General features: G+C 47.5%; 1 protein-coding gene across 1 annotated transcript in view; it reads right to left on the bottom strand.

Annotated features, from left to right (window-relative positions):
- The window catches only part of LOC113969712 (collagen alpha-1(XXVII) chain-like), a 144,810-nt gene that overhangs the window by 75,986 nt on the left and 41,389 nt on the right, over positions 1 to 27,435 (bottom strand). Inside the window, exons 8-14 of the mRNA XM_027687805.1 lie at positions 24,229 to 24,273; positions 23,290 to 23,343; positions 20,938 to 20,982; positions 18,607 to 18,660; positions 17,363 to 17,407; positions 5,239 to 5,292; positions 1,146 to 1,190 (exon numbers count right to left, since the gene is read on the bottom strand). Of these exons, the coding sequence (XP_027543606.1) occupies positions 1,146 to 1,190; positions 5,239 to 5,292; positions 17,363 to 17,407; positions 18,607 to 18,660; positions 20,938 to 20,982; positions 23,290 to 23,343; positions 24,229 to 24,273 (342 nt within the window). The remainder of the gene's footprint in view (positions 1 to 1,145; positions 1,191 to 5,238; positions 5,293 to 17,362; positions 17,408 to 18,606; positions 18,661 to 20,937; positions 20,983 to 23,289; positions 23,344 to 24,228; positions 24,274 to 27,435) is intronic.

Here is a 27,435-nt window from a genome sequence, read left to right as displayed (position 1 = left end):
AAGAGAAATCTTTCCAAAAGCAAGGAGAAATATGATCCAATTTGGACCATACCTTCAATGGTATTATTTTAAACAGCAATCTTCCTCTTCCAGCTCTTTGCCAGGAGCACATCCTTTCTGCTTCTATGGCTAAAGCAGCTTCTTTCATCTCCTCTAATGAGAGGAAACACAGACCTAATTCCTGGCTCCATAGAAAACTTTCTGAAGCCTTAATCCACCTCTGCCCCAATCCCCCATCTCTGAGATGGGTGTTCCACCATATTTCCTGCTTTTCCTTCAAGGAATATAAGATTTCTGGGTTTGGTGCCCTGTGTTTGTGCAGTGTCTAGTGCAATCAAGACCTTGATCTCAGCTGACATACACACTTCCATAATTTAAGATATGGAAAGGCAGAAGGGAAAGGTTTTTAACCATTCATTGCAAGTTGAGTTTCCATGGATTATCATAGCTGAGGAGGAATCATCTTGAAAGAATGCTGCAGTACTAACAGAGCCAACCCCTTTCTGTGCATGGAAGGGAACAACCTGAAACAAGTACTGAGACCTAAAAATAAACCCTAATATGTTCAGCTGGGCATTCACTAACCCCCAGCACATCTGCCAGAGGAGGAGTTGCCACCCATCCTTACAGCCATTTGTCTCCTGCTGGAGAAGAGTGTAATGAAGGGTGGAATTTGGTTGTGTACATAATTACCTGGATTAGTGATGGGATGGTGAGGGTGCACATAAAATTCCTGCACTCCCAGAGGACAGACTGTTCCTGCCCACAGTTTCTCCAGTGAACAAGAACTGTGTGCCCCTGAGGTCACTGTTTGCTTTTTAAGAGACAACAGATCCTGGTGTGGAATGAATGTTGCAGCTTTGAAGAAATACCCTGGCAAATGTTATCAAAAGGGCAAGTTATCACATAAAAAGGAACTAACAGCAAACCTTTAACCTGTTTCCTTTTGCTTGGAAAGGGTTTGCCCTCCTTCACCTCCCATTCCATCAGGAAACCCCCTCTCTCCCCAGATGTCATGCCTCCCCCATACAAACAGTCATCCTGCTCCCTGCCCTGCCACAGGAAGAGGAAAATCTGTGTGTAGTTATGCAGGTTGAAAGGGTTAAAGCCCGAGAAGCCAGATCTCCATTTGTTTTTGTACTTACAATGAGTCCAAGGACTCCAGGAGGACCTGGGGCTCCCAATTCTCCCTAAAAGGAAACACAAACCCACACGGTTACGGACACTTTATAGAGAAGGAGAGGCTGAAAGGCAGTTCAGTGTTTCAAGAGCTTGAAGGAAGGGAAAAGACCGTCCCTCCCCCCTCCATACCTCACTTCCCCCCTCCCCCAGCCCCTTCCCCAGCCATAGTGATCCAGAACTTCCATCTCCAGGAGCGCTCTTGAGAGCACATCCTTGGCAGACACAGGGCTGCTTGTTGTTGGCCAGTTATTCCCAGGGCTGCCTTCCCTCTCAGGAGCAGGCTGGATGAAAGGAGCATTTGACTGTGCAGGCAGGGAAGAGGTGGGAGCCTGTCCCAGGTGAGATCCTGCCATGGGCAGGGAGAGGGACCAGAGTGGGGAGGGAGAATGGGGACAGCAGAGTAGGAAGGAGAGGAAAGCTGCTGCATAGCATTGGGAAAGGTGAGTTTTTTGGGACTGGCTAAGTAACAAAGAACTCATAACAAAAAGAAGACCTGCATGAACATGAAACCAGGTAATTTGGGGAGAGGGTATGGCAGCTTCTGATCCTGGCCAATGGGCCCTGGGATTGTCATTGTCACACAGGACAGTCTGAGGCTGCTTCCTCTGTATCCAAGAGCTGGTTGAAGGTGGGGAACCAGCAGCATCCTCTGCCTTATCCACCTGGGCTTCTGCCCAGACCATGGACTAGCCATTTCTTTAATTTTCAGGAAAAGCCCCGGCCTTCAAACAGCAGCTGGTCTGGAGGGAGCTGGCTCAGCCCCTCTGTCCCTGGAGCAGGGAGCTCCCTGCAGGGATCCCAGCACTTGCTTAAAGGATGAGCCCCTTTTAATCCCCCTGCAGAGAGCAGGAGATGGACTGCAGAGATTTCCTTTTGGGCTCTGTGCCCATCTGCCATCTCTCACAAACCACTCCCAAGCTGGAACATTTTGAAAAGCATCAGATCCTCTTAGAGGCTTTCCAAGAGCACCTTGGAGCTCATCATTCTGCTGTTGGGGCTTGTGAGTCTGGTTTGGCTTCTCAGCTTCACCACAAACTCCCTCTGTGTGATCTTCCCAAAGACTTGCAGGTGCCAGGAGCACCAGCAGGTGCCTGATGGCACCTCCAGCTGAAGTGCAGCAGAGAATCTGTGTCAGACCCCCCCAACTCACCTATCCAGGTCTCTAAGTGCTTCAGCAACCATGGGGTTCTCAGGCTGTCCCATGTCTCCCTCGGTGGCCTCCCTGCCCATGCTGACAGTGGGTTGCTTGTCGGGGCAAGGACCTGCTCTTACACACCTCCATCTCCAATGGGGCCTCTCAAAACAAGTGCATTGGAAATGCTGAACTTCCCCTTGGCTCAGACAGCCCTACCCCTGCTCTGGATCACGCTGGCTACTTTCTTTGACAGCCCAGCTCAGTTTATGGTGCACATCTGGTGGAGTCCCCTCCAGTGCAATAAAGCTCCCCTTTTATGGAAAGATTTGCCTGGTGGAAGAAGGAAAGAGAAGGGGACGCAACGTGACTCAGTGTGCTCAGGCTCCTTGGGTAAAGGGTTACGTGTGTTTATTTTATGGGAAGTGGAGTAAAGGACTATTGGGCAAGCACACACAAAAAGCGTTTCATAATCTCAACCAGCCTAAAATTGCTTTTTTATGGCCGGTTCCTTTCCTGCATACTTGGGACATCTGGGGAGCAATTGTTCCTCATGGGTGGGATTGCTGTGTCCTCAGAGCTACTGTTATAAGGTTGGTTTTGAGCTTATAGTCAAGGCCTGGCATTACTAGGCTCAGAAAGAAGAGGGAGTATCCCAGGAATGCTGAGCACAGGAGCTGCGTGGTGGCCTGGGTTTCCCAGGAAGCTCTGAAGGCTCCCAGGGTGGCTGGACTGTGGACTGGGTGGATGGTCAGCTCTTGGTCCCACAAGTTTCAAGAGGGACTTCCCATATGTCTGAGTTATGTCATGTGGATATTCCTCAAGAGAAAGGATATATGTTGAAATGCATGACCTCATGGCTAACGGAAGAGGATTTCCTCTTGGAAGAGGAGGGGGTGGACTCCCCTGAGAGATGTGGACAGACTGGTTGTTAATTGGAGCCATTCTCTGCCCTGGGAAATGAAGGATTTACAAGTGGTCTTTCCTGGCCCTCAGTAATGACAGGCTGGTCCCTGACCTGTGAGGGAAATCAGGCTCTATTCTCCTTTCTTCAGTGCATGAACCGGGCACTGGGACAAGAGAGAAGGAGATGAATCAACAGCCCTTTCCCATGTCTAATTCCTGTGATTAAGAGCCTAATTGGAGTGGCTAAGCACTCCGGGAATGGGGATCTGGAATGCGATGGCTCAACATTTCTCAGCGAGCTGGTAGGACGGGAGAAGGCCCCCGGGGTTGGAAGAGCCTGTGCTCTGCCTGGAGGGGACGGAAAGCAGATCAGAGACTGTCGGCTTCAGCCATCCCCACGAGAGCAGCGGATCAAACAGAGGATGTGGCAGCCCCGGACCGTGGCAGCCCTCCCGCCTGCCGGCAGCTCAGCCGCACCCCCCACCTACCAAACCCGGCATATTTGTGTGCTCCACAAACAGACTTTCTGGCATTTTTCTGCGTCTGTGACTCCGCTCGTGACCCTGTGAACCTCCCTTTAAGTCAGCCGAAACAGGCTGTTTTCATTCTGCAACCTCCAAGGCACATTAATATTTAAAAGCCGTTGATAAGATGAAAGAAGAGCGATGGTTCTGGGTGAATTAAGGGAAGGGACGTTTGCTGCTCTGGGAACTGCCGTTCAGCTGGCTGGCACTGAGGATATCTTCTGAATGGGCCTTAGACAACTTGCATGTTTAAAAGAAAACAAAATAAATTATTTTGGGAAAAAAAAAAAAGTCTTCCTGACCTTCAGGATTCCTGCTCTTCCTGGTGGGCTGGCTGGAAATAGCAATACAATCAGAAAGGCTTCTACTTTGGGACTACTGATTCCACTCTGGCCCATGGCTTAAGTTGACTGAAGGATGGGAAAAGTCCTGCAGAAGTATTCCTTGGGAATCAAATTCTTTCAGTTCACTGCATTTATGACTCTTGTGTTGAATTCCCACAAAAGCTGGAGTGTAGCTGAGCTTGGCTTAGTGATTGGAGTAGGTTGTGAAAATAACTTTTAGGCTGCATATATGACGAATGGGAACTTGCAGACACATGTGGAGTGGGTTACTTCACACAAATCATCCCATCAAACACCAGAGCGGCAACGGTGATTGTGTGTGAATAACCAAGACAGCAGGAATTTCAAAGATGAATCAGTGCTGCTCACATGCTAATTGAGGGAGAACCAACAAAGTCATTCAGAAAATAATTAAGAATAATTAATACATCTGAGAACTATTGCAATCCACGAGGGCATGTTCTGAGAGAAGAGGAAAACACAACACATCCCCAACTGTGTGGTGTTAAGTGCTACAAGAGCAGAGCAAATTAAACCTTATCAGCACTCAGCTGCTTAAATGGTCTCTGTGACCATTCTGACCCAATTCCCAGGAGACACATCCCATTCTTAGTAAGCCAGCAGGGGTCAGATGAAGACCAGGGGGAGGCCAAGAGCTCTGGAGACTGGAGACTTCTCCCTGTGGAGTTCCAGGGCAGCCTGAGGCATGGGGCAGGGCAGCAGCCTGGGGAGTGAGTCCCTCGGTGCTCCCAGGCACTGGAGTGGGGAATCTGGCACTTCTTGTGCCCTGTGGTACGGACAACACGGTCCAACCACTGCCTGCTCAGCCAGAGCAACATCCCTCCCCCTTCTCTCCTGATTTTCTTCTAGTCACATCCTCAGGATGAGAAAGCAACTATCAAGAGTGAGGTGCAAGGAAGGCAAGAGAGGGAGACAGAAAGCTAATGGCAAGTGATGAGCTGGCAGTTACAGGAATTGAACACAAAAATTCACAGCAGGGCAGCTCAAGCAGGGCAGGGATGTACATTTGTTTCTCAGGAGGGATAAAACCAGCCAGCAGCTGACACCAAACTGAAAAGCTTCACTCAGCTTGATGCAGTACAGCATCTACTGCAATAGAAAGAAAGGAAGGAAAAAGTTATCAACTTACAGGGTTCCCATCGATGCCTGGAGGTCCTCGTTCCCCAAAATTACCAGGAAAACCCTGAGGAGAGGAGGCAAACACGAATGTTAGTTATTGAGGCTGGCTGGTGTAAAGACAGTCAGTCACAAAATGCACCCCCCTGCACCCAGTGCAGCACTTGGGAAAGCAGCAGGGCACGGGGACATGTGGGACAACCAGCTTGTGTGTCCTCATCCAAACCATTCCTGCCCCACCAGCACATCTGCTCAGCAAGGAGCTCTACAAGGCCAAAAGCTGATTCACTGCTCTCCCCTGGGGCCAATGACGGGTAACCAGAAGGACTGTTTATGAGCTCGGATGGGAAATGCACATTCACGAACGGGAGCCTTGAGGGGGAGAGTCAATGAGAAGACAGGGAAGGCTTTTTCCTTGCCCAGTGCTGAAGCTGCTGGACTTGTTCACACCTTCTCTTGCGGGTTCTGTCCAGCCCTGCCTTTCCTTAGCACCAGTTGTCAGCCCTGGGCATGGCAAGTGAGGTTTGAAAGATGATGTGAGTGGGCATAGCAGGGAGAAAGGGTGGAAATCAGTGCTGCTGTCCTTCATTTACTTCATCCATATGCTCCAGTATGTCCAACAAGGAATATGCAATCCTGTGTAGTTTACACATGAAACAATAATCCCACATTTGGAACATCAAGCTCTGTGTTTAAAGATACAGTGCTTTCTAGCCTCTTTCAGGTAGAAATATCCTAATAACAGGATACTTCCATAAAAGTCAGTACTTTTATGTTTTAGAAGAATTTATAAATCTCACTGCAATGACTATATTAAAAAATGGATTGCCAATCTGAATTAGTTCATCCTATCTCCCAACACAGTCATTTTAACAGCACCCCCTTCTCATAGGATAGCTGGACAGTGTAATGCCTGTTGGAGCCCATACAGATGCTTAATGGAGCTGATCAAAGATTCCTGGTGAATTCACTCCCTTTCAGCTTGCCAGAGAAACAAACGGTTCCAAACTCATTACAGTCCACACCCCAGAGCTGTGAAAGGCCATGTTTACTACATGAAAAAGTCACCACAAAAGACAACTTCATCATCTCATTATATCCGATACAAATTTGGAAGACTTCAGACAATTATAGAGGAGGGAGTGGAGGTACTGAGCCAGAGCCAGAACATGGTGGTGTGACACGTTCTCTCACACACTCTTAGACAGACCCTGAGCTACTCCACCAAGCCCCCCTGATTCCCTGCTACAAATAAATCCCACAGCAGCTTGCTCTTCCCTGTCCTGTCATGCTCTGTCTCCCTCAGGAAGTGCTCAGCAGACAGGGGCACGCAACCTCTGGGGTTAGGAAACCCTCTTAGTCACTCCACTGACACTTACAAGGAGGAAGCAGTTGAGTTTAAGATGGATTGGACTTAATTTTCCCCTGAACTTGAACTTCCTTTACCACAGGACTGGCAGGGAGGAGGCTGCCAAGAGCCATCAGGGACCAGCTCAAACATCAGCACTTCAGGGCTACTCCAAACTTCAGCTACAGTGGAGGCTGTGACACTGAAGCAGGAGAGGGCTGTGACTCTCCACTTTTTCCTTGCATGATCCTTCAGATGGAGTGAGATAAAACATGACACAGCATCCACCTCCTCTGACTCTGAGCCAAAAAGGAAAATCATCTGCCAGAGAAGCTCCCCATGGCCAGAGCATACACAGAGCCCAGCCCCAGTCTTTGACTCCTGGGTTTGGTTAATCCATCCAGGGCTGAAATCTCACAGTATTCTCCACACTATTCTAACTGTGGCCATCAAGATGGAAAATTAAAGAATATATTTGCATATAAAAGGCTTTTTAGCCAGAACATTTACCTCTGTGCTTCAGTTTGGAACCACCACTCCTCCTTCTTGTTTTGAATGGAGCAGTTTTAGAGAGTAAGCAGCATTTCTTAGCTGAGGCTACACCGGAGATGTGCTCCAGAGACACATCAACAAGTTGCAACTGCTACTGGGTGTGTTACTTCTGACTCAAATTGGGAGTTCTGGTAAAACTCACCAGAGATACAAAGAACAACACAACCATGTTCTGGACTAGCTGAGAGCTTAAGAGACAGGGATGGAGCAGGCAGGGAGAGGATGGTCCTTGTTGAGCCAGAAGGATGCTCTCTCCTCCTACCTGCTCCCCTGTATACTACAAACACTGGTTACTTGGGAAAAGGAAACCTAAGGCAAGGGAAATGCAACAGCAACACACAATCTGGAAACCCATCAGCAATACTGAAAATTGAAATGATTACAGCAGACAGAACAGGAAACTCTGGGAGTCAAAGGTGTCATCCAAGGCTTTCCTTCGTGTTCAAGGGTTTATAACTCCTGGGCAACACAACTGGGCAAAAAGATACTTGGTCATATCTAAGGTGAGAGATGGAAGAGCTGTTTAAAACAACCAAAATTGTGCCACTGAGCTCAGAGCCAGCATTTCACCTCTTCTGTACCAATTCCCTCCAGCATGCAGAGCACACTCCTGAATAAACACAAGCTATGGCTTGCTTGGATTCAGCACTTCTATTTTATGGGAATCCTGTGAACAGGAAAGTTATCTGCCTTTTTCCAGCTAGGCACTACATCCCTCAGGCCTGTGCACATGCCAAGAAGCTGTGGTAAGCAACCACTGGAAACTGCCTTCTGCCATCTAGAGACAAAGACGTCAAATATAACGAGAAGGCAGGGGGCCTACAATTTTCTTTAATGAAAAAAGGGGGGGAAATAATTCTGCTACATGCTGAATCAATCAGATCAGAAGAGAGATGTGCAGGGAAAACTCATTGCTCAGTCAAGAGAAAGAAAAAAAAAAAAGACTGCCTTGGAATACTTTGCTGTTTACAGTCATACAGCTTGCCAAGGAAAATATGAGTGTGCACAGATTGATACTGTACTTACGCTGCTGCAGATTTCAGTCACAGCCTTCTGCACTCCCTCAGCTGCATCTTTACTTTCTCAGAGGGCAGAGCTGGGCACAGAGTGACCCATGGATGCCAGTGAGCAGCACCCTGGCCCTGGGGCTGCTGGGGTGTCTGCTGTCAAGAGAAGCTCTTTGCCAGTGTGGGGAGATTTCACTACTTCAAATGGCACAATGAAAACGATATTGCTACAGCAGCATAATACTACCTAGGGGAATGCTTGCTCCAGACTAAAACCACTTTCTAAATTTGGCTTAAAACTCTTGCAACGTGACATAAACAATGTGCTCGTCTGCCAGGATAAAAGTGTCCAGATAAGGAACTATTTAAATTCAAATATTTCCCACTGATTTCTTTTTATGCCTCAGTTTCCAGCACTTACCTTGCTGCTTAAAGACAGGAGATTTGAGGCATTTGGTAATACAGTTAATAAAAATCCAGCTTATTACACAGGCTTTCCAATACTAAATCTCCATGTATTTAGAAAACCAGATTATTCCTGTATTTTGATGCAAAGCTGAGCACCTGAGTTTGCTTGGCCAGTGCTACCCAGTAAATAAGAGATCTGGCATTTACAGCACACCGTGACTGCCCTCAGAGCTCGGGGTCCTGCCCATCCTCAGCAGGGGATGGAAAAGGGTCAAAGGGGAAGGGAAGTGAGAAGAAAAGCCAGAACAGTGTGGGCTGGCATCACTGGCACACCAGCCAGGCACAGGACAACACTCAGCACCAAAGCCCCGTCCTTGACAACACCTGATTGTCCTTAACACCATCTGGCTGCTGGCATGACCAGCCCCCAGCCACAGCTCACCCATTGCTGGGTGGTCCCCTGGCACTTTTTGGCCCAAACTGTAAGAAAACAAACCCTGAGGAGGAGACAAATGGAAAGAGCAGCTTTAATTCAACTAACCCCAGGAGTCCTAGCCCACCAGTTGAGCTTAGCACACAAGTATTAACAGGTTTTTGCACATTAAATGAGGCTAAGGCTGGTGGCTGCGGCATGAAGGAGAATATTTCAGCATCCATGCAGTCTCCAAAGACCCAAACCAGGTTGTGAAAGCTATCCCAGCACAGCTCTTGCACAGCAGGAAACAATCAATCTTCTAAGCCCCTAATGAAAAAGAAAGCACTTTCTTTCCATGGGGTAAGCAGTAGCAGTTTAAACCACAATAACAGTTCCAGTGACCACAGTGTCCTAATTTATTGGATCTCACACGTCTGTAAAAGCTATTTTTTCAGTGCCTCTCCTGCCTGAACCTAAAAAGGAGAGATGTTCCTGAGGAACAGAACTAGCACTATTCAACCAAAACAAGCAGCCTAAAAGTTACAAGCAGACTTTGTTATCCCATTGGTTTTTTTTCCCGTAAGCAGCAATACCTCTCCTCTCCCATGCACTGCTCCAGCAGCCTGAGGAGCCCAAACTGAGGGAGAACACATGGGGCAGGAAGCTCATTTTATGGTGCTGGCAGACAGGCAGGTCGCAACTGGCAGCCCATTACAGGAGACTTGTGAAAGAGATTAAAGAGCCCAACAGATTCAGAGTCTCCTGACCTTCCCAAAGCGAGTGCAGAGGGGGTTTTGGTACAGAAAATCCATCGTTTTTCAGGGTGCAGCTGTTTTTTCCAGGAAAACTGGTCCCTGGAAACTACGCTCAAGAATCGGGACGGCAACGGAAAACATCCCAGTGAAAAATATGGAGCCACGCGTCCTGCCTGCTCTGTGGGAGGGAGGGGGCATGCAGGGAAGGACCAGGACAGGGGAGGGAATGGCAAATGGCAGCAGAGCTGGGAGGAAAACGCTCGACTAACAAGTTGTGTTGGCCAAGAGCCTGCGGGGTGCTCCTCCACAGCCGCTCAAGTCAGGTATGACAAAACTTTTGGCTCTATCTCACAGCTGGGAAATACAGAGAGGAGGTGGGGGCAAACGTCCAGCTGAATGGATTTTGCATTGTCTGAGGGAGAAGTTCAATGAAAGAAGCAAGATGAAGTTTGAAGGGGATTTGGAGGAAAAGCACACAAGCAGATGCTCTGCACTAAGCAAGATCCTGGTGCTCCTGTGCTCTCCTGTCCCAGCCCAAGCAGAGCTTTACAGAGGTTGCACAGTTTGTCCTCGCTGTACTCAGTGAACTGAGACACAGGGAGACACAAACTGATTTATCCCAGATTACACCAAGAAGTCTGAAGCTGAAGCAGTAACAAAGCCTCTATCTTTGAGATGCTCCAATAGTGCTTTAATTCCTTTTCATCCCCACTCCCTGTAAAGGGCATCCTTTCACACACCAGGAGGCTCCTGCTGAGAACAACCAGACCTAGACAGACACTGGAACCAGCTCCTCCTTCATCAGGGGATTACATCCCCCTCCACCTCCCCTTCCTTTCTTTCTCTGCTTAAAGCAAACGGAGCAGCCTGCCCTTTCTTCTGGCTGTTGTCAGCCAAAGGCTCCTCCTGGTCCCAGCAGACGCTACCGCTTTTTGTGTCTTGTCCCTGGAAGCAGGGACTGGTCAGACACACCATGTCCTCTGCTCCTCCAAAATCTTTTCAGGTGTTCACATGTGGGTGGGTGTGTTGTATGTATACAACATCTGATTCAGTTTAAAACACTTTCCCTGAAGGAGTAAGGGAGGCAGTCTGGCAGCTGCTGCTCCGAGGAATCCTGGCAGGTCTTCACGCCAACAGAGTCCTTCTCCAAAAATAGGATTTTATTTTCCTGTTGGCTGAAGGTGAAGTTGCTCAAACCAACCAGCCCTCCTGTCTTGTCTGCAAAAGACTATTTGCCAGTTGGCTCCAGCCAGGTGAATCACTGCCCAGGAGTCTCTCCAGGGATGGAACTTGCAAGTCAAACAATTTAAGTAAGGGGAAAAAAAAAAGGAGGAGAAAAAAAAAGGTGGTGGAGAAGAAGGACTGAGGGTGAGAGAGTGAGAGAAAGCATTCACTGGAAAAAAAGGAGGAGAATAAAACAAACAAGTGTAGCTTATGTTGGCAGGTTACACCTCTGAGAGCATTTTTGGTGAGAAGAGCAGACTGAGCCTCTGCAGGTGGGTGAGGGGCTGGATCAGCCCCAGAGGGAGTCATCCCAAAGGGAGCCGGGCAGACCCTGTGCTCCTGGTGTGCCTGCTCTCCAGCTGTAACTCCATGGAGGAGTCTAGACCAGGGGCTGTGGCAGTTTTGACCCCTGTAAAGAGGGAGATGCCATCCCTGGCTGGGTATGGACTGTCGGTCCTGCTGCAGCTCCGCTCCTCTGTCACCCAAAAGGCAGCTTTGCTCTCTCTCCCTGGGAAACTTCACAGCTCTGTGCCCCCTCCTCTTTGGATAAAGATTTCATGGCATTTTTAAACATAACTCTCCCTCCAGCCAAAGCATAGCCCTCCAGAACAACACCAGCAGAAATCTCCTGAAGCCCCCTAAATCAAACATCACTGATGTTAAATGCCAGCCCCGCCACCCTCCTGCTCTGTTCCTTTTCTGCTGCTACACGATCTCTTCCCCGTCTGTGGGGCTCTAACCAAGTTCCCATGGCACAGACTCACTGGCCTAATACCAGAGAGCACTGAACCTGCCACAGCTCCTCCTTATTTATGGCCAAGATTTCCAAATCAAGCAGCCTACTATTCATGGTAGTCAAGCTTTTGTGATCAAAATGCTTTCAGACTCAAAAGTGATAGTTGTATTATTTTTTCCTTACAATTTCTAAAGATAATTATTTTTGAACTTTGATTTATGAATGAGCATTTCTCTGAAGGATGAAAGAGTAATGCTTGGGAGACCTTGGTTCCACTCCTCACAAGATTTTTGAATGATGACCGACAAGTCACTTAGGGACATTCTTAGGAAAAAACCCATCTTTGGGATTATTTCTTTTCTTTCAGTAGAAGTTATGAGTCTTGGCACTTTTCAAACCCTTTTCCCTGTGTTTTCAGTACTCTGTTTTGCTGATTCTTATAAAAATTAAACACATGCTGATATCGTCCACCTTTCCAGGTTATTTGGATGATGTAATCATGAACATAGGAGCATGTGGTAAGTAACCATGTGAGCACCTCACCGCCGAGATTTGGGAAGCTCCACACATGTGGAACACAACTCAGGCCAAAAAGAGATGGTGACATTTGCTCTGGGCTCATGCCTGCATTTCAGAGTGGTGAACCAGGCTCAGGGGGGTGGAGAGACCAGCTGCCCAGTTTCAGGGTCCAACTTAAGCATTAAAAAAGTCACTGATTGCTCAAACTAAATCTATTTCAAAAATTTAGGTTAGCAAAGAAAAAGTACAGCAAAGAATTAACTTGCACGACTAACAGGAGAAATCCAATGCATGGGCTAAATCTCTCTAATTAACAGACGTTTTCAGGACCTCCACTGAACTTTTCATGCAAATAGAATGATTAAAAGTGTATTATTTTTCTTAAATCAATCACTTCCTGAAGAAGGCACCAAACATTTTGGTGCTATGCTGGGGCACTGGCACAAAACAGAGCTATCCAAGTCCTGTCCATCAGCTCCTACACACCTACCTACAGGTACTTTAAAATGCTGTTACCAGTTTCCCAAATCTCAGCCCACGTGGTGCAGGAGACTCTTGGTTCACTCCAAATGCAGGGAAGGGTCTCAGCTGCATCCAAAGCAGAGAAAAGATTGGAGCAAGAGAGGAGCTGTTTATGGTCTTAGTCCCTACGGAGAGGAGCAAAATTTATTTTTTCAGTAATTTGTGGTTATGCCAGCCTTCCCAGACACATGGCAAAGCATGTCCCCCCATTGTTTGCACGGACAACAGCTGAGACTGTGTAACTTGGCAAAGCCCCACGCTCTGACATTCCCCACAAAGCTATCTCAGCCATCCATCAGAAGGTTGGGGGAGGCTGTAAAATGAAACCTTCCTAACCCAGAGGCAGCCCTGCTTTTGGCTATCTAGAGCCTCCCACAAGGCAATGCCTTTTCTGGTGATGCAAGAGCCCATCCACCCTGTGGGGAGGGCAGGGGTATCACACCCTCTTCTGACAGAAAAAACAATATATTGTGACTTGGTGTTCACTGGGGGCAGGAGTTAATACACCATAAGTCAACATGGGAGAGGAGAGCAGACATGACAAACAGCCTGGCGAGAAGGAGCTGGCGTGTTCCAGGCTGAGAGCTGGCGAGGGGGATCCCGGCTGTGGTCAGCCCATGGGAAGCAGTGCCAGCTCCGGCACTTTGCCACCACGCTGATCCTCACAACAAACACTGAGGCTACGTCCCAGTGGCTGCCAGATCACTGCTGGCTCTCACTGCCTGCACGCTGGGGCTGACAGGCACAGGGAAGGGAGACTTCTGGGCTCACCTACACGCTGATCCCTAATACTTAAAATCCACATGCCGCTTTATATCACATCTTCCTCGACGCATGAGCCATAATCCTTGGCATTTCCATGCTAAGCTCCAGCTGCTGAGCTCAAGGGAGAGCTCTCCAAAGGGAGTGTGCTACCCCTGTGTTGCACACAGCCAAGAAGAGCCAAACAGCCTGTCTGACACTGCACGTCAAGGGCAGAATGCAGGTCCCAAGTCCTGCTCCTGTGTAATCAGAGAGCAACGCAGCATCTCCCCACCCTGCCCTGGCATCCTCCAGCCATTCTCACAGGTGGAGGTGTCAGTCTACCTGGCCACATGTCCTGCATGCAAACCCTCCCCCTGAGCCTGCTGCTCACACAACCTACTCTGCCTCTCAAGCTGTTTCTTCAGCAACACATTGGCACTTGCCAAAGGCTGGGTGAAGCCTGTTGGCAGAGCTGCCAGGAGGTGTTTGCCTCCCTCCCTTGCCTGAGGTCAGCAGGAACCCCCATCCCAGCACCTGACAGCTGGTGGGACACAGCTGGTGCATCACTCACAAACATGAGCTACAGGAGGACAAAAGAATGAATGTAACGATGAGCAGAGAGAGACAGGCAGGGAATCTGAGATATCTGCTTGTGGTATTAATGACTTGCTTGTGCTACTGTAACCAAAATCTTCCAGCCCTGGGGATGGTTTGACTCTGGGCTGGTTTGTGGATCCTTTGGGCCAGGGTTTTTTTTTCACAAGGTGTTTGTGTGGTAGCTGACACAGTGAGGCTCTGAGCTCTGGGCATGGGATCAACAGCACCACCAGCTTTTTATAAAAATATAAAAAAACCTCAGTTGTGTTTGACTGACTTGTGAATAGACCTCAGATGAACCCAAGAACTACTAAGTATGGCTTGGAACTAAATTTACTCCTTTCTTTCTACCTCTTTTAAAATAATACTACTAATAGACTGTAAGCAAAAATCACACAGCTGGTGCAGCATTGATATTCTCTGGATGAAGAAAGATATAAGTACACATTAAAAATGAAAATTAACTAAAAAAGAGCTCAAAGCTCTTTGGATATATTTCCTGAAATTTTGCTTTAAAGTATTTTCCTCTAGCAGGGCTTAGGAACTTCTGAAAGTATTCCACTCTATTTGAAGTTTAATACAAGCTGCAGTGCAGATATTTCTGATTGTGGTTACCCATCTCCCACAATGTAAGAAAAGCACAGCACTTGCAGCTTGATGTTTCTTGAACCACCTCTATCTCCTGCTCTTCCCATGGGTCATTTCCTTCAGTGACAGCTCAGCTACTTCCTAAAGATGAACTGGGACTGACACATTGTCTGTGCATGGCAAGACAGGGTAACAACAGCTTCTCTCACTCCTCCCCCCAGCACGGTGCTGACCTCACACCAATGGGCCCTTTTTTATCTTCTTTTTTTCTTTTTTTGTCAGCTGCTCAACTGAACTCCATAAAAATCCATAAAAACACCACAAAAAGCCATTCCTATCAGCCACTGCACTGGCAACACTGAAGGTTTAAGCAACGAGCCACTTCAGCCCCAGCTCTCCAGCCCACCCCTAAAAGACTCAGATCTGGAGATGTTATTCCAGCCTCCCTTGTGCACTGGACTTCAATCACAGCTCTCTCCCCAGCCCACCCCCAGCCCTCTCCCTCTCCAGAGTTCCAGGGCCCACATGTTGGATGCACTCGCCTCCCGCATCGCTGATGCTGGGCAGGGAGGTGGAGTCAACTGCTTCCATGACAGACTCATCATGTCCCTCACAGCTCTGCAAAACTTAACTTCCCTGGAAGGATTTCAAGGTCTGACTCATGTCCAGTTCTTCTATTTTAATCATTCCCTCTTACATCATTCTCAGAGGCCCACGGTGTCACATGCAAACTCCCCCAGCCCCCTGCTCCTCCTCAGCTGAGCATTTCACCCACTGCTGGTCTCCCCAAACAAAGCTAGGCAGAGAAATATGTGTGATACCAACTCCTTCCCTACTCTTCAGAGTATTTACCAGCTGTGATGGCACCTAATAAGGGCTTCCAAGTGCTCTCCCCTGCAATGACAACACTGAGATAGCACAGGAACAGCAGCCGCGCCAGCAAACGTGGGGATGGGAGAGATGGGACAGACCAGGAAAATCCCTGAAGGTTCACAAACACCCTAAACCAGCTGGGAGACAGCACCAGCCAAGAGATAAGTGTTGGGAAGGGAACCAGGTCAGCTGGCTCCTGCTTTCCATTCTCCCAGTGACTTCCTGAATAACTCTGGATGTCACTTAATCTTTCTGTTCACGCTTGGAAGTACAAATCGGCAGCATCAGTCCATTCAAGATTTCTTAAAACAGGGATGGAGCCCAAACTCTCTGAAGGAACTAAGCAGAACAATGGTTCTCATGCTCAGCCATGTAATCCCTCCTCTAGATCCCAGCCTAAATGTCTCCACGGCTGAGAGGTTCCCCGCTGATCTCAGGGGAGCCCCTTGCTCGTAACAGTGACCGCCAGACAAAAACCCTTGCCTGGAAGATTACAAATCTTGGCCAACCAACAGCTGGAACACTGCAGCGTGCTCTGTGCAGAACTGAGGCAGAGAGCAGAGCCCCTGCACCTAACGACAGTTGCTGTGTTTGTTTTACCCTGGCCAGTGAGTCATGGTTACATCCACGGGCCCTGCAGTTATTCATCACGGGGGGTTCTGGTGCAACCAGCCCCTTGCAAAACCATAAGATCTGGTGCAGATTTCCCCTACTCCCCAAAAGAAACTGCTTGACCTGTCCCTATCCCAGGCAGAGAAGAACAGCCAGGGTGAACGTGGCACTCTCGGGATGTTTGCATGGCTTTTTCACTGGGAACACCAGCAAGAGGTAGGCGTGGGACTCCCGGGAAGCACGTTTTGCATGCAAGAGGGACAAGGGGAAAGCACTGGATTTTTCCATGTGTGGGTGAGTGGACGTTTTACAAGAAGCCTGTGAATGCAATGATGTCCAGAGGTCGAGACAAACTCAGATTAACATGAAGGACAAGGTGCAAAGGCAATGAGATAGAACAGAACTCCAACGTGTCTGATCTCTGTACCGATTCCTGGAGCGAAAAACTTTATCCAGTTTGCTAAAGGAGACATGCAAAACTGCTTGGAAGAAGGCTGATGTGGGAAAGGCTTTATTTCTGTCCTTTCCCTGTTTCCTTTGCTTACTTCAACATTTTCCCCACCTGCTCTTGCTTTTTGATACAGTCAGAACAACCCTCCTCATTCCTCTATGCAGCTCTGACAGCTTCCACCTTGTCTTCAGCCCTGCCTGCAAACACCCCCTCCTCCTGGCCAAGCTCTCACACCTACCTGGTCCCCTTGCTCCTCAAACTTGTCTTCCCCTGATCTGTCACACCACCAAGGACAAAAAGGTTCCTATACAAAACTGCACTTGCATTAAACAAAGCAGGATGGGACAAGGGTTGGAGAGAGTCACAGTAAAAGAAGCAAACGGGATGGGGCTGGTGAGAGTACAGGAGATGTAACAGAGGGAGTACGGACACCTGGAATGCTGCAATCATGGCTGGGAATTAAAATGTGCATCCAGGGAAGACGCTGGCCAGAGGGAGGACAAGGGGGGAAGACATTGTGGAAGAGAATCTGAGAAGTGTAAGACCCAAGGGAGCATGGAGACAGTGTGAAAAAGAACACGGAGTGGGCAGAGCGTGGAAGAAAGGAAGATAACAGCATCTCTATCTTCGCTTTTCTTCCTGTTTGAGAAGAAAGGCAGGGAAAGGTTTGTTTGATCTCCCCTTTAGTTCCCATCAGAAGATATGAAGGGACCCAGCCAAAAGCCAGATGTTTTCTTTCCAGTTTCATTCAACAAGGTCTGCATAATAGACGAGGAAAAACTTTACCGGCCTACCCATCTTGCCCCTCTTCCCAGGAACTCCAGGGATCCCCTGCAAGGAAAAAAAACACAAGAGAAAAAAAAATAATAACACGTCTGGTTGAGAAAGCAAACAGCCAACCAACAATACAAAACGAATCAAGAGGAGAAAGGAGAATGCAAAACAGGCTAATGACTGCGGCATTGTTCGGGAATCAAAATGTCAGCTACTCGCAGTCAGCTGCGAGAGCAGAAGACAATTAACCTTCACCCATTAACTACGGCCTCCCTGAGGACACGCGCAGGCAGCCCCACCCAGGGCAGCGGGCTGGGGCTGTGCTTAGCAGGAGCAGTCATTAAGCTACTGGTCTGGAACCGAGTGAAGGCCACCGCCGAGGCAGTCACTGCAGAACTTGTGTTTGTGTTTCTTATTTAGTTATACAAGCATTAAATCAGCGTCGCTACAGCGCAGGGCAGCCCCCTCCCAGGCAGGCACGCACACGCTCACTCCCACATGCTCCCGGGGCCTCTCGTTTCTGGAGATTGCATTTGAGGGAGAAAAAGCTGGAATAGAACGGTCTTCGTCTTCCAGCGACATTCTTTAGGAGCTCTTGTGGTGGGAAGAGCTGGGTCCTTGGATGGGAAGAGGGCAGGTGGGTGGGGGATGTGGGGGTGAAGAGCAAAAAAGCAAGGGAGGTCCTGCAAAGCTCTGAACACGTGGGTTTGGGGAAGGGATGGGAGGAAGGGAGGACACATGGGAACAGCAGCCACAGCTGCCCGCCCCCCATCCCAACTCAATCCAACTGGAAGGAAAGCCATTGTCAGAAAACCCCAGACACGTTCCCTTCCAAGACCCAGGCTCTTTTCAGACATCTCCAGTTGGACATCCAAAATGCTGAGACAGCGTGGCTGGGATGTCACTCCTGTGGGAGCAGGGAATTTCTACGTACATTCTCCCCACCCCACCCCATCCCACTAAGATGAACTAGTGAGTGGGAGGAGGAGGGCAAGCTTTTAAGTGAAAGAAAAATACAGAAAAACTCCTCTCTAGTCAACATCGAGATCTGATGGCCCTGCCTGAAGCCTGGGTTCTCCTGAGCTGAATGTCAGCATTATACAGGGACACAGGGCAGGAAGAGGCTAAGGAAGGCATAGTTAAATATGAAGTGTTCTTGTCTCTTTCCTCAGGAACAAGGGATAGGGAAGGTTACATCAGTCTCTGAAGAACTGCATTCAACCAACACGCCAAGGTTTTCTTCACAAAATACTCACTCGTTCTCCATCAGCCCCTGGGAGACCAAACAATCCTGGGAGACCAATATACCCCTAAAGGAAAGAGGAAACAAGTAGTCAAAATACATTTCTCCATTAGCTTCCAGTCAGTCTGTCTTTCCTGGACAGCAGAGCAACCTCCAGCGTTGGTCAATGGCAGCCGTGATGAAATAAACCTTGAGGCAAGTGTATATGCCCATGGACTGCATGGTGCTGGCTTCCACGATGTAGTCCAAGGGCACATACCCTCACACCAGGGATCATGAGGACTCCAGGCAGGAAGAGGCCAGCAAGAAGAGACCTTACCTGGGCTGGCTCTAAGTGTACCTGAGGGAAATGGAGCTTGGTTCAAGGTTAGAAAGAGTGACAGCAAAAGTAATCCACAGGCCTACAACTCATTTTGTCTCCCCAAGGGCTCTTTCCCTGCCTTTGGCGCTCATTTCCAGCTGTCCTACTGTACCAAGACCTTTCTGCTTGTGTTTTGTCACCTGGAGGTCGCACATTGAAGCCCCTTCTGAGGCAAACCTCTTTTCCTGGCACCAGGGCTCCGAGGGGAGCGAGTCCTGGCTCTGCCAGAAGCCTGTCCCTGCACACTCTGTCACATCACCAAGACCTTGTGCAAACCCCAAAGCACCGAGGGCTCTGCCTGGGCTGGGAGGGGCTGAATGTGCCATTCCAGGCTTGTTGGATCCATATGTGAGGCATATCTTGTGCATCCAGATCCTCTGACACCCAGCTGTAAGGAAACCTCCTTTGCACCAACGTGTTTCACATAAAACCTGCTACTTCCACACATTTCTCTGTGGCCTTGGGATCCTGCTCAGACAAGACACTGCTGCATAAAATGCCACGTTCCCCTTCCCTTGCCACAATGGCAGCCTTGTGTTTAATCCCTTTGCTCAGCAGTCAGGACAAAGTTACCTTGTGTGCTGGGCCCCTGCAAAGGACTGATTTGTGCCAAAGATGCCGGATCAAGAGGAAGTGGATTTCAGCAGGGCACCTCACTGTTATACAAGAGCCAAGTGCTAACACTGATCTTCTCTCATCTTTCTTTCTCCATCATCACTAAATCTCTAACTGCCAATGCCACCAAACTTTTTCACCAGTCCATCACTCCCTTCAGGTTGTGTTTCCTTTAGGGATAATGCCTAGCTGGGAAATACTGCTACATTAAAATGATCCTGTCTGTCTTTGCCTCCTGAATCCCAAACCAAATCACACTACTCCTGAACTTCTTCCTGCAGAATTAAAAAACAGAGGTGGAGGATGGAGAAGAGTCCAGAGCTGGCTTACTTAATCCACAAAACGTGCATATCTCACCCTAATACCCAATTCTGATTGACTGCAGTTGAACTGAGAAATAACTTTCTTGGGTATTTACAAATATTTCAGTCCTCAGCACTCAGGGGTGCAAAGTGGAAAATAATTCCCAAGTCTGACATTCTGCACATATCTCACACATGATAATTACACAAGGTCCTGGGTAGGGCAGTGAAACAGATGCATCAAGGAAAAACTTCAGCCCTTGCAGAAGTGAGGTGAGCAAGCTGTGCTCTTGGATCTTCCCTTCTCCTGCAGGACACTGAACGTGCCATCTCCCTTCCCAGCTCAGGAATACAGCTAGCTACAGGGTCAGCATTTGTTTATTCCTTGCAGTTTTCCTAGTGATGAAAGCCAGCTGGTTGAATTTACTGCATATAGAGAAAGTATCACATGTTAGAGAAACGGGGGATTTTATTGGCTTGGAATCTCATTGTGAATTTATAATTGCAGGAAAAGAACAAAATGTGATTAACAAGAGCCTTAAGTAGTAATAAAAAAAAATCCCTTGCAGTAAACCCCCAGCAATTATATTTGGTGAGCACAACCAGGCAGGAAGGAGACATTGTTTGTATTTGCACATGGCTTCAAGATGCTGGCTTGCTGTTCTGCATGATGATATAAATCACTCCCAAACCAGGACTGTACCCAAATAAGCCCATGTGCAGCGTGGTCAAAGACCACTGAACCACACTTATTGAAACTGAAGAGGCCTTGGGGAGATGGGGCTTGCAGGCTCTGGTAGGAATTTGTAAGCTGTTCTTTCCCCTCCTGCAATGTGAGCTCTGACTTTATCACCAGCACTCTACTGGGGAACTTTGATCACGGTAGATTCCATGTTTAATTCAAAAAATTTAGCAGTGCTTCAATAAACAAGCAGTGCACAGCTCAAATCCCCTGAATCCAACAACTTAAAGCAACTAGTTTCAGGATTGCAAAATCAAGTATAAAGTTTCTTGAGGAGGCTTTGATAAAAACAAGCGGAGAAAAGGCAAATGAAAGGCTGCTTACCCGAGTGCCTTTTGGGCCAGGTTCCCCTATGGGGCCAGGTAAACCCTAGAACAGAAGGGAAAAAACAAAGACAAATGTGGACAAGCTTTAACTAAAAATAACGAGCAGTGCCAACCCCCCAGCACCGTCCCTGTGTGGTTCTGCTTTAAGTGCCGAGTCCGAGGTGTATCAACAAAGGAGAAAAAAAGGACAAAATGATACAAATAACAAATCTCCCATTGTTGGTGAGCTGGGACTCGGCAGAACCTGAGACTGCTGCACGTAGTGAGCCTTCCCGGGGGCTGGAGTAGAGATTTCTGGTCATAAAGACCACAAGGGCTGTGGCAGTGGGGAGCCCAGAGGTTGCATTACATTTCGGATGTGACACACAGTGATGCTCTGTGCTCAACAGCCCTCCTTTCATTTTCCTGCCTAACTAAACACATGCATAGCAAACGTATTCCAATACCTGTTTAGGGAACACTGATGCAGTGAGAAAGCCTCTCTAATTTCTGCAGCCTAGAAAGTCACTTAGCAGTGCAGGCACTGTGATATCTCTGACCCTTTGCAGCACCAACGGCCATGGAAAGAATTGAAAATACATTCCCCATTCTACTTCTATGCCTGTTACTACTCACTTAAAGTACTGCAGAAGAACAACACTGTAAAAATGCAAAATGAATTTTCATGTTTATCATCTAGCAAGTTTCCAGATCAATTTTTTTTTTTCTAGTTCCAAATGTTGTTGGGGTTTTCTAGGAGGGGAAGAAAAAAAAAAACTTAAATCCATATTTTCTTCAGCTGGCAGCACTGCAGGCTCAGCCTGGGATGTGAAATTGGGCTGAGCTCTTTCCTGGCCCCTGCACTGTTGCCAAAGATTTCAGGCATCAGGGTGAAGTTAACAATCCTGCCTGTGATGCACAAACCAAACCCGAGCCAAGCGCTCTCTCCCAGGGCTGCAGAGCCAGCACAGCTGACAGGAGTAACAAGTAGTAAAATCTCAGTAAAGTAAACAGCTCTGATGCTGGATACACACAGCATTGAGATATGCTGAAAAAAGCTGCCTTAAAAAAAAAAAGAAAAAAAAAGTCACTTTCTTGACCCAAACCACGTTTTAAGAGGGTATTTCTGTTCTTCGAATGTTGAGGCACAGATTTCATCCTGGTTATCTGAAGGGCTGAATTGCTGAACAGCATTCATTAACCTTGTCTGTCCAAAATACCTTGGACCTCTTCTTGTTAGTCACCTAACATGCATTCACACCTAGGAGACTCTTTGGCATGCCCATCTCTAAGGGCCTTTCAGGGTATGAATGGAGCATTTAGTCAGGTGCATAAAGCTCCCATCCAGGTCTGCCATCTGCACTCTCCAGCGTGCTAAGCAAGGTGTCAATTTAATTTTCAATTTAAAATGGGTCATACATTATTGACAGTCTGAGGCAGGGGGATGTAGACTTGTTCTGCAGATCTAATTCACATTTAATCCAATAACTTGGAGACATCTGGGTAAAAATCTCACATCTGAACTCATGATAAGCCTGAAAGACTCATGACAGAGCCCTTGGGCTTTTTGACATCTGCCTGGTCTTTTAGCTTAAAGATAAAGGTGGCAGGATCCAACATTTATGTGTTCATTTTAGAAAGCCATGACAATCTCATTTTACCACAAAATGTTAGAGCTGGATCTTCTGCCTCCAATAGATTTCATTTAAGGTCTTACAAATTCTTTATTTGCTTTCTACTACTCAGCATCTTAGATCAGTAAGACAGCAAAGTGTCCAATCTTGATTCATTTTCCAGTGCACACTCCTCCATTCCTGTAGCTGTCTTTGTGAATTTCTTTTCCAGAATGCAAACAAAGACTTGCTTTACTCTCACTATCTTCCTGCATCTGCAAATGTGATTTATATATTTATGGTCTATGCATAATTTTACAGGTGTTTAGATATGTATACGTTAATGCATTTTACTAGTGAGAGTTCATCTAAATCTTCTTCTTTGACAATACACTTTTTTCCATCCCAGGTTAGCAGCTTGCAGGTGTGTTTCTTTGCTCTGCTGGTGTGGGTTTTTTTTTCCCTGCTGCTGTACTGAAGCAAAATTTTGTCAGAATTTCCTGCAGAAATTCAAGTTTTATCTATCATAGGCACAAAACATTTCCTAACAACCTTTCAGATTTGAAAGACCACATCATTGATACATCATCTTGGGGAGGGAAGAAGGAAAATATTCAGAGGTCAAATATTCAAATCCTCAGACATTTTCTAGAGGTCTGCACCGTCTTTAGTGGGGCATGAATTTAGCAGGGCATATATTTAGCTACCTGCACACCCAAATCCCTAGTCTGTGCACAGCACGATGAGATTTACTGCACCTGCCTGCCAGGATAACCTTTGGCACCTGGACTTCCAGCTGGTCCTCGTTCTCCCTTTGGAAAGAAAAAAGAAAAGGCACAGAAGGTCAGGTGAATGTCCCACTCGGGAAGCATTTTTAGCTGCTCCATTCTTTGAGCTGGGGGAAAAGGAGGTGGAATGGATTAACCTGATGCACATTTACAGAGAGGAAAAAAATATTAAGGATAGACAGTGGAATAAATTAATGAGGGGGGGGAACCCAGAGAAGCAAAGTCAATAGGATCCATGTACTAAGCATGGATTTCTCCTTCCCCCTCCATCTGCAGGGAAAGCAGCAGATAGTCTGAAACAAGGAGGCTAAGAGAAGGTGTAAGGCTGCATCTATATCTGGCATATGGAACCGTTTTACTGCTGGGGAAGCACTGCCAAAATTCTTCAAAACTAAATGGATTCATGTATAATATCCTTTAACATCGCTGCTAACAGGGCCTGCTATTCATTGCCTTTTTTTTTTTACTGCACTGCAAACATCAGACTTAACCAAATAAAGAGGGGGGAGAAAAGGGGGAGAGGGGGAATGGGCTTCGGGAAGGGAATTACATGTTAGTACTTAACATGATGTGGTTAGTAAATTCCAGGTGAAATTAATGTACAAAGACAAATAAAGGGGGAGGAGGTTAACCTGGTATGTCTTCCCCCAAGTAAACTTAACATGGTTGAGCAATAAAATTTAGAAATTAAATTTGGGAAGTCCAAGGCAGTCTCCTCCCACCGCGCTGCTGATGCTGGGTCAGTGTCTGGTGGCAGCACTGGAGCTCACGGCACATCCTGGAATATGCTGAGCTCCCTGGAAGGAGCTGGCTGTCCACACCGGGCAGGCTGCACCAGAGCCAAACTAGCACCAGTCAGCATATCCATCCCTCCTTAAAGGTTCAGTGTTGGGAACTGGGAAAACTCACCTGGTCTCCAGGGTGACCTGGCGGTCCAGGGTAGCCTTTATATCCCTGTCAAAATAGGATGGGAGAGATGAGTATTAAGAAACAAAAATATAATGAAATAATCTGTTTTGGTTTCCTCTTTGCAGGTGGGAGTAAAATTCTGAGGAGAAGCAGGATTTTAGATATGGGGTAGCACTACATAGTCAAGCAAATTTTTAACATGCTGCTTTGTGCTTGCATTGCCCAAACCTGCCAGTGTGCCCCCCTGGGGTCTGCAGTGGTGCTTACTCCAGCAGGAATTGCTCCATGAACACATTTAGAGTGGTCTCTATGCTCAGATCTGTCTATTTGTAATCTACACCTTGAGCAAAGCTATCCTTAATCCTCAGGAAACCACAGGCCTATAGGATTAAATGTTGGCTTTGGACAGGTTGGGGACTACCCAACATGAGTCAGTGGTGTTTCAGAGCACTCACTCTCACTTCAGAGCCTGAAATGCCACAGGAAACACCAAAACAACCATTTACTGTCACAGAAAACTTCAGTTCTGTTTCTACCTTGAACTTGTTCTAGCATTCAGTTCTTCTAATCTAATTATTACAAGATATGACAAGATCACATCTTGTTATGGTGAGATGACAATGGTGAGCAAGCTGCCTCTTAACCTGCTCTCTCTGCTGAATTAATTAGAATGAGTTTCAATCCAGCTTGCTTGCTGGCAAGTGTTTCAGGCTTCAAATCATTCTCGCAGGTCCTTTGTAAACCTGTTTCAGTTTGTCAGTACTTTTTTGGGGGGATGCGGCACTAGAGAGGGACAAGGGCAGTCTGTTTAACTGCAGACTGAGCAGTGTGTTTTCTAAGGGCATTTGCTTTCTCCTGGATTTACCTAGAGCTCTCTTCAAACACAGAGTAAATTCTGCAAGTGACAGATTTTTTTTCCCCCTTTTCTTTATTATCTTTCTTCAACTATTTAAAACAAACTCACTTCCATCGAGCCAGGGCAGAGCAGATTAGAAGATTATACTCAGTTACAAAGATGACTGTTTAACTGGGCTACCAGCAAGATTTAAAAAAAAAAAAAAAAGAGCAGAAAATTTAACTTGAAACAAATGTAGAGAAAAAATAAACAAGGAACAATCCTTGCACAAATACTACAGAAATAACAAAATGCTTTCAGGACGGGTTACAACTAATTGTAACTCGGTCCCTGCTGCTCACCCTGTCCCAGGCAGGACTCTGGCACATGAAACCTGTGGGGAGCATCCCTGCTCTGGAAGCCATCACCACCAGACCCCGGTGTGACTGAGCACTTGGCCTTTTGCTCCACTCAACAGATGAACCTGGAACTGTTTCTGCCTCCAGGTCCACACCTCTGCTTAACAGCTTTTTTATTCTTCCCATGGGCCATTCCAGACCTGCAGTCTGAGCCTTCCCTGGCGGTGGTATGCAACATTCTCAGCCACGCTGGCCACTGCCCGCTCCCCTCTGCATTCCTCCTTCCTTGTTATTGCAGACATTCTGGCCTGGAAAGATGTTGATTCCCTTTTCACCAGTTCTCTCCTGCTTGACCTTGCTGATGTACCGTGGCTCACACTTTGGATGGAGCTGCACCTCCTGACAAGGTGGTGGCTGACCTGAAAGACCACTTGGCTACTGGCGGGCCCTTTTTTGAATCACCTCGAAGGTCCTTTCTCCAAATGCTGCTGGAACACTTCAACCAGGGGCTCCTAACTGGAAGTGCCTCAGCAGCTCTTGGCGTGGGACCAGCAGACAGGACTCCTTGCCCCTCCCCAGGAATGTGCCCCATGAGATCCTCTCCCGCTTATCCTCTCCTTGGCTCCTCAACAGAAAGCAGGGAAGATGTTCCACACTGGTTGGGTGTCTGGCCTGAAGGTGAGAGCTGCCAACAGCAACAGCCCTGGGTTCAGCTGTGCCCTGGGATTTAGCAAGTACCCATGAGGCTTCCTCCTGGGGCCTCTGCCCAGCTCTTCCAGTCTGGAGCAGGAGCTACCTTTGTCTCTAGACAGCTGGAGCACCTGCATCTATGAATACAAACACTTAGACATGTCTCACTTGCTCCACTGATAAGAAAGAGGTGCCTGGCTTGGCTGCTCCAAACCACTCTGCTCTGAGTGGGTCCCTGCAGGACAAGTGTTTCCAGCCTGCAATGTCCACCCAGAGCAGCTGGTTGGATGATGGTTCCTTGAGATGCTCAAAGCAGGTCCTGAACTGAAGTCAAACATTGCATTGCTATCCCTACAGTCACAGGAAGTGAATGGCACTTAGGTTAAATATGTAGACACTGCTGTGTCCTACTACATATCCTCCTCACTAGATATACTGAGCTTTGGGAAGCTTCAAACCTGTGTTTCTTCATATTACACCACAGTTATTTCTGCCCCAGGTTAATTATAGCGAGGGAAAACCAGAAAAGCTTGTGTGTACTAAAGTTGGCTGCAACGTGAGATTATTTACCTGCTAAAATCCTCTTCAAATAGCACTAAAATGACAGGGCAGAGGGTATGAAAACAAGTGCATTTGCTCTTCTATCCGAACACTTCCTGATGATTACAGGGTGCTCAGCACAAAGGGCTGTGATTTAGAAAGGAAATAGCACTCCAGTGAAGGATTTACTCATCTGTGATGATATTTATAATCCACTCTCTCCTAGCTAAAAGGGATCATGCTGCACTTTGGTAGGAAATGTGAGGAGTGAAGAGGCCAGTGAATGAGACCTGCATAACAGGATGTTTTGAAGCACTGACCACTTCCCAGCTCTGTCTTTACTCTCTGAGTGACTCTAACGAAGCTTTTCCTCTCTCACTGCTGCTATCTCTACAAACGTGTATTTTGCTATAACTGTTTTCTCCTCTGAAGCAACAATGCTGCTCTGCTGAGATTATCTCCAAGGCAGCTGTGGTCTGCAGCCCCCAACCAAAAGCCAAAGCCCACAAACACCTCAGGGGCACCAGAGGGACGGGCAGAGGGAACAGCCAAGTCCTGCCACCCTTCCCAAGTCAGCAAAAGCACCATTCGCTCTCCCGGAGAGGATGAGAATTACATCTGCTGCTTCAAAGGCAGTTTCATCTACTCATAGACATGTGCAGGTAAAACAACGTTGGGGATGCTCTGAGATCCGCCTCTCCAGTCCTCCAGAGCGCAGGTCTGTCTGCATTCCCAAGGCAGGCACTGCATTCCCAGGGCAGGCACTGCATTCCCAGGGCAGGC

This window comes from Neopelma chrysocephalum, unplaced genomic scaffold, assembly GCF_003984885.1.
Source record: "Neopelma chrysocephalum unplaced genomic scaffold, ASM398488v2 Primary Assembly neopelma1_74, whole genome shotgun sequence".
Taxonomy (NCBI): domain Eukaryota; kingdom Metazoa; phylum Chordata; class Aves; order Passeriformes; family Pipridae; genus Neopelma; species Neopelma chrysocephalum.
Note: the sequence above shows the minus strand (reverse complement) of the source record. Positions and strands in the feature narration are given on the sequence as shown.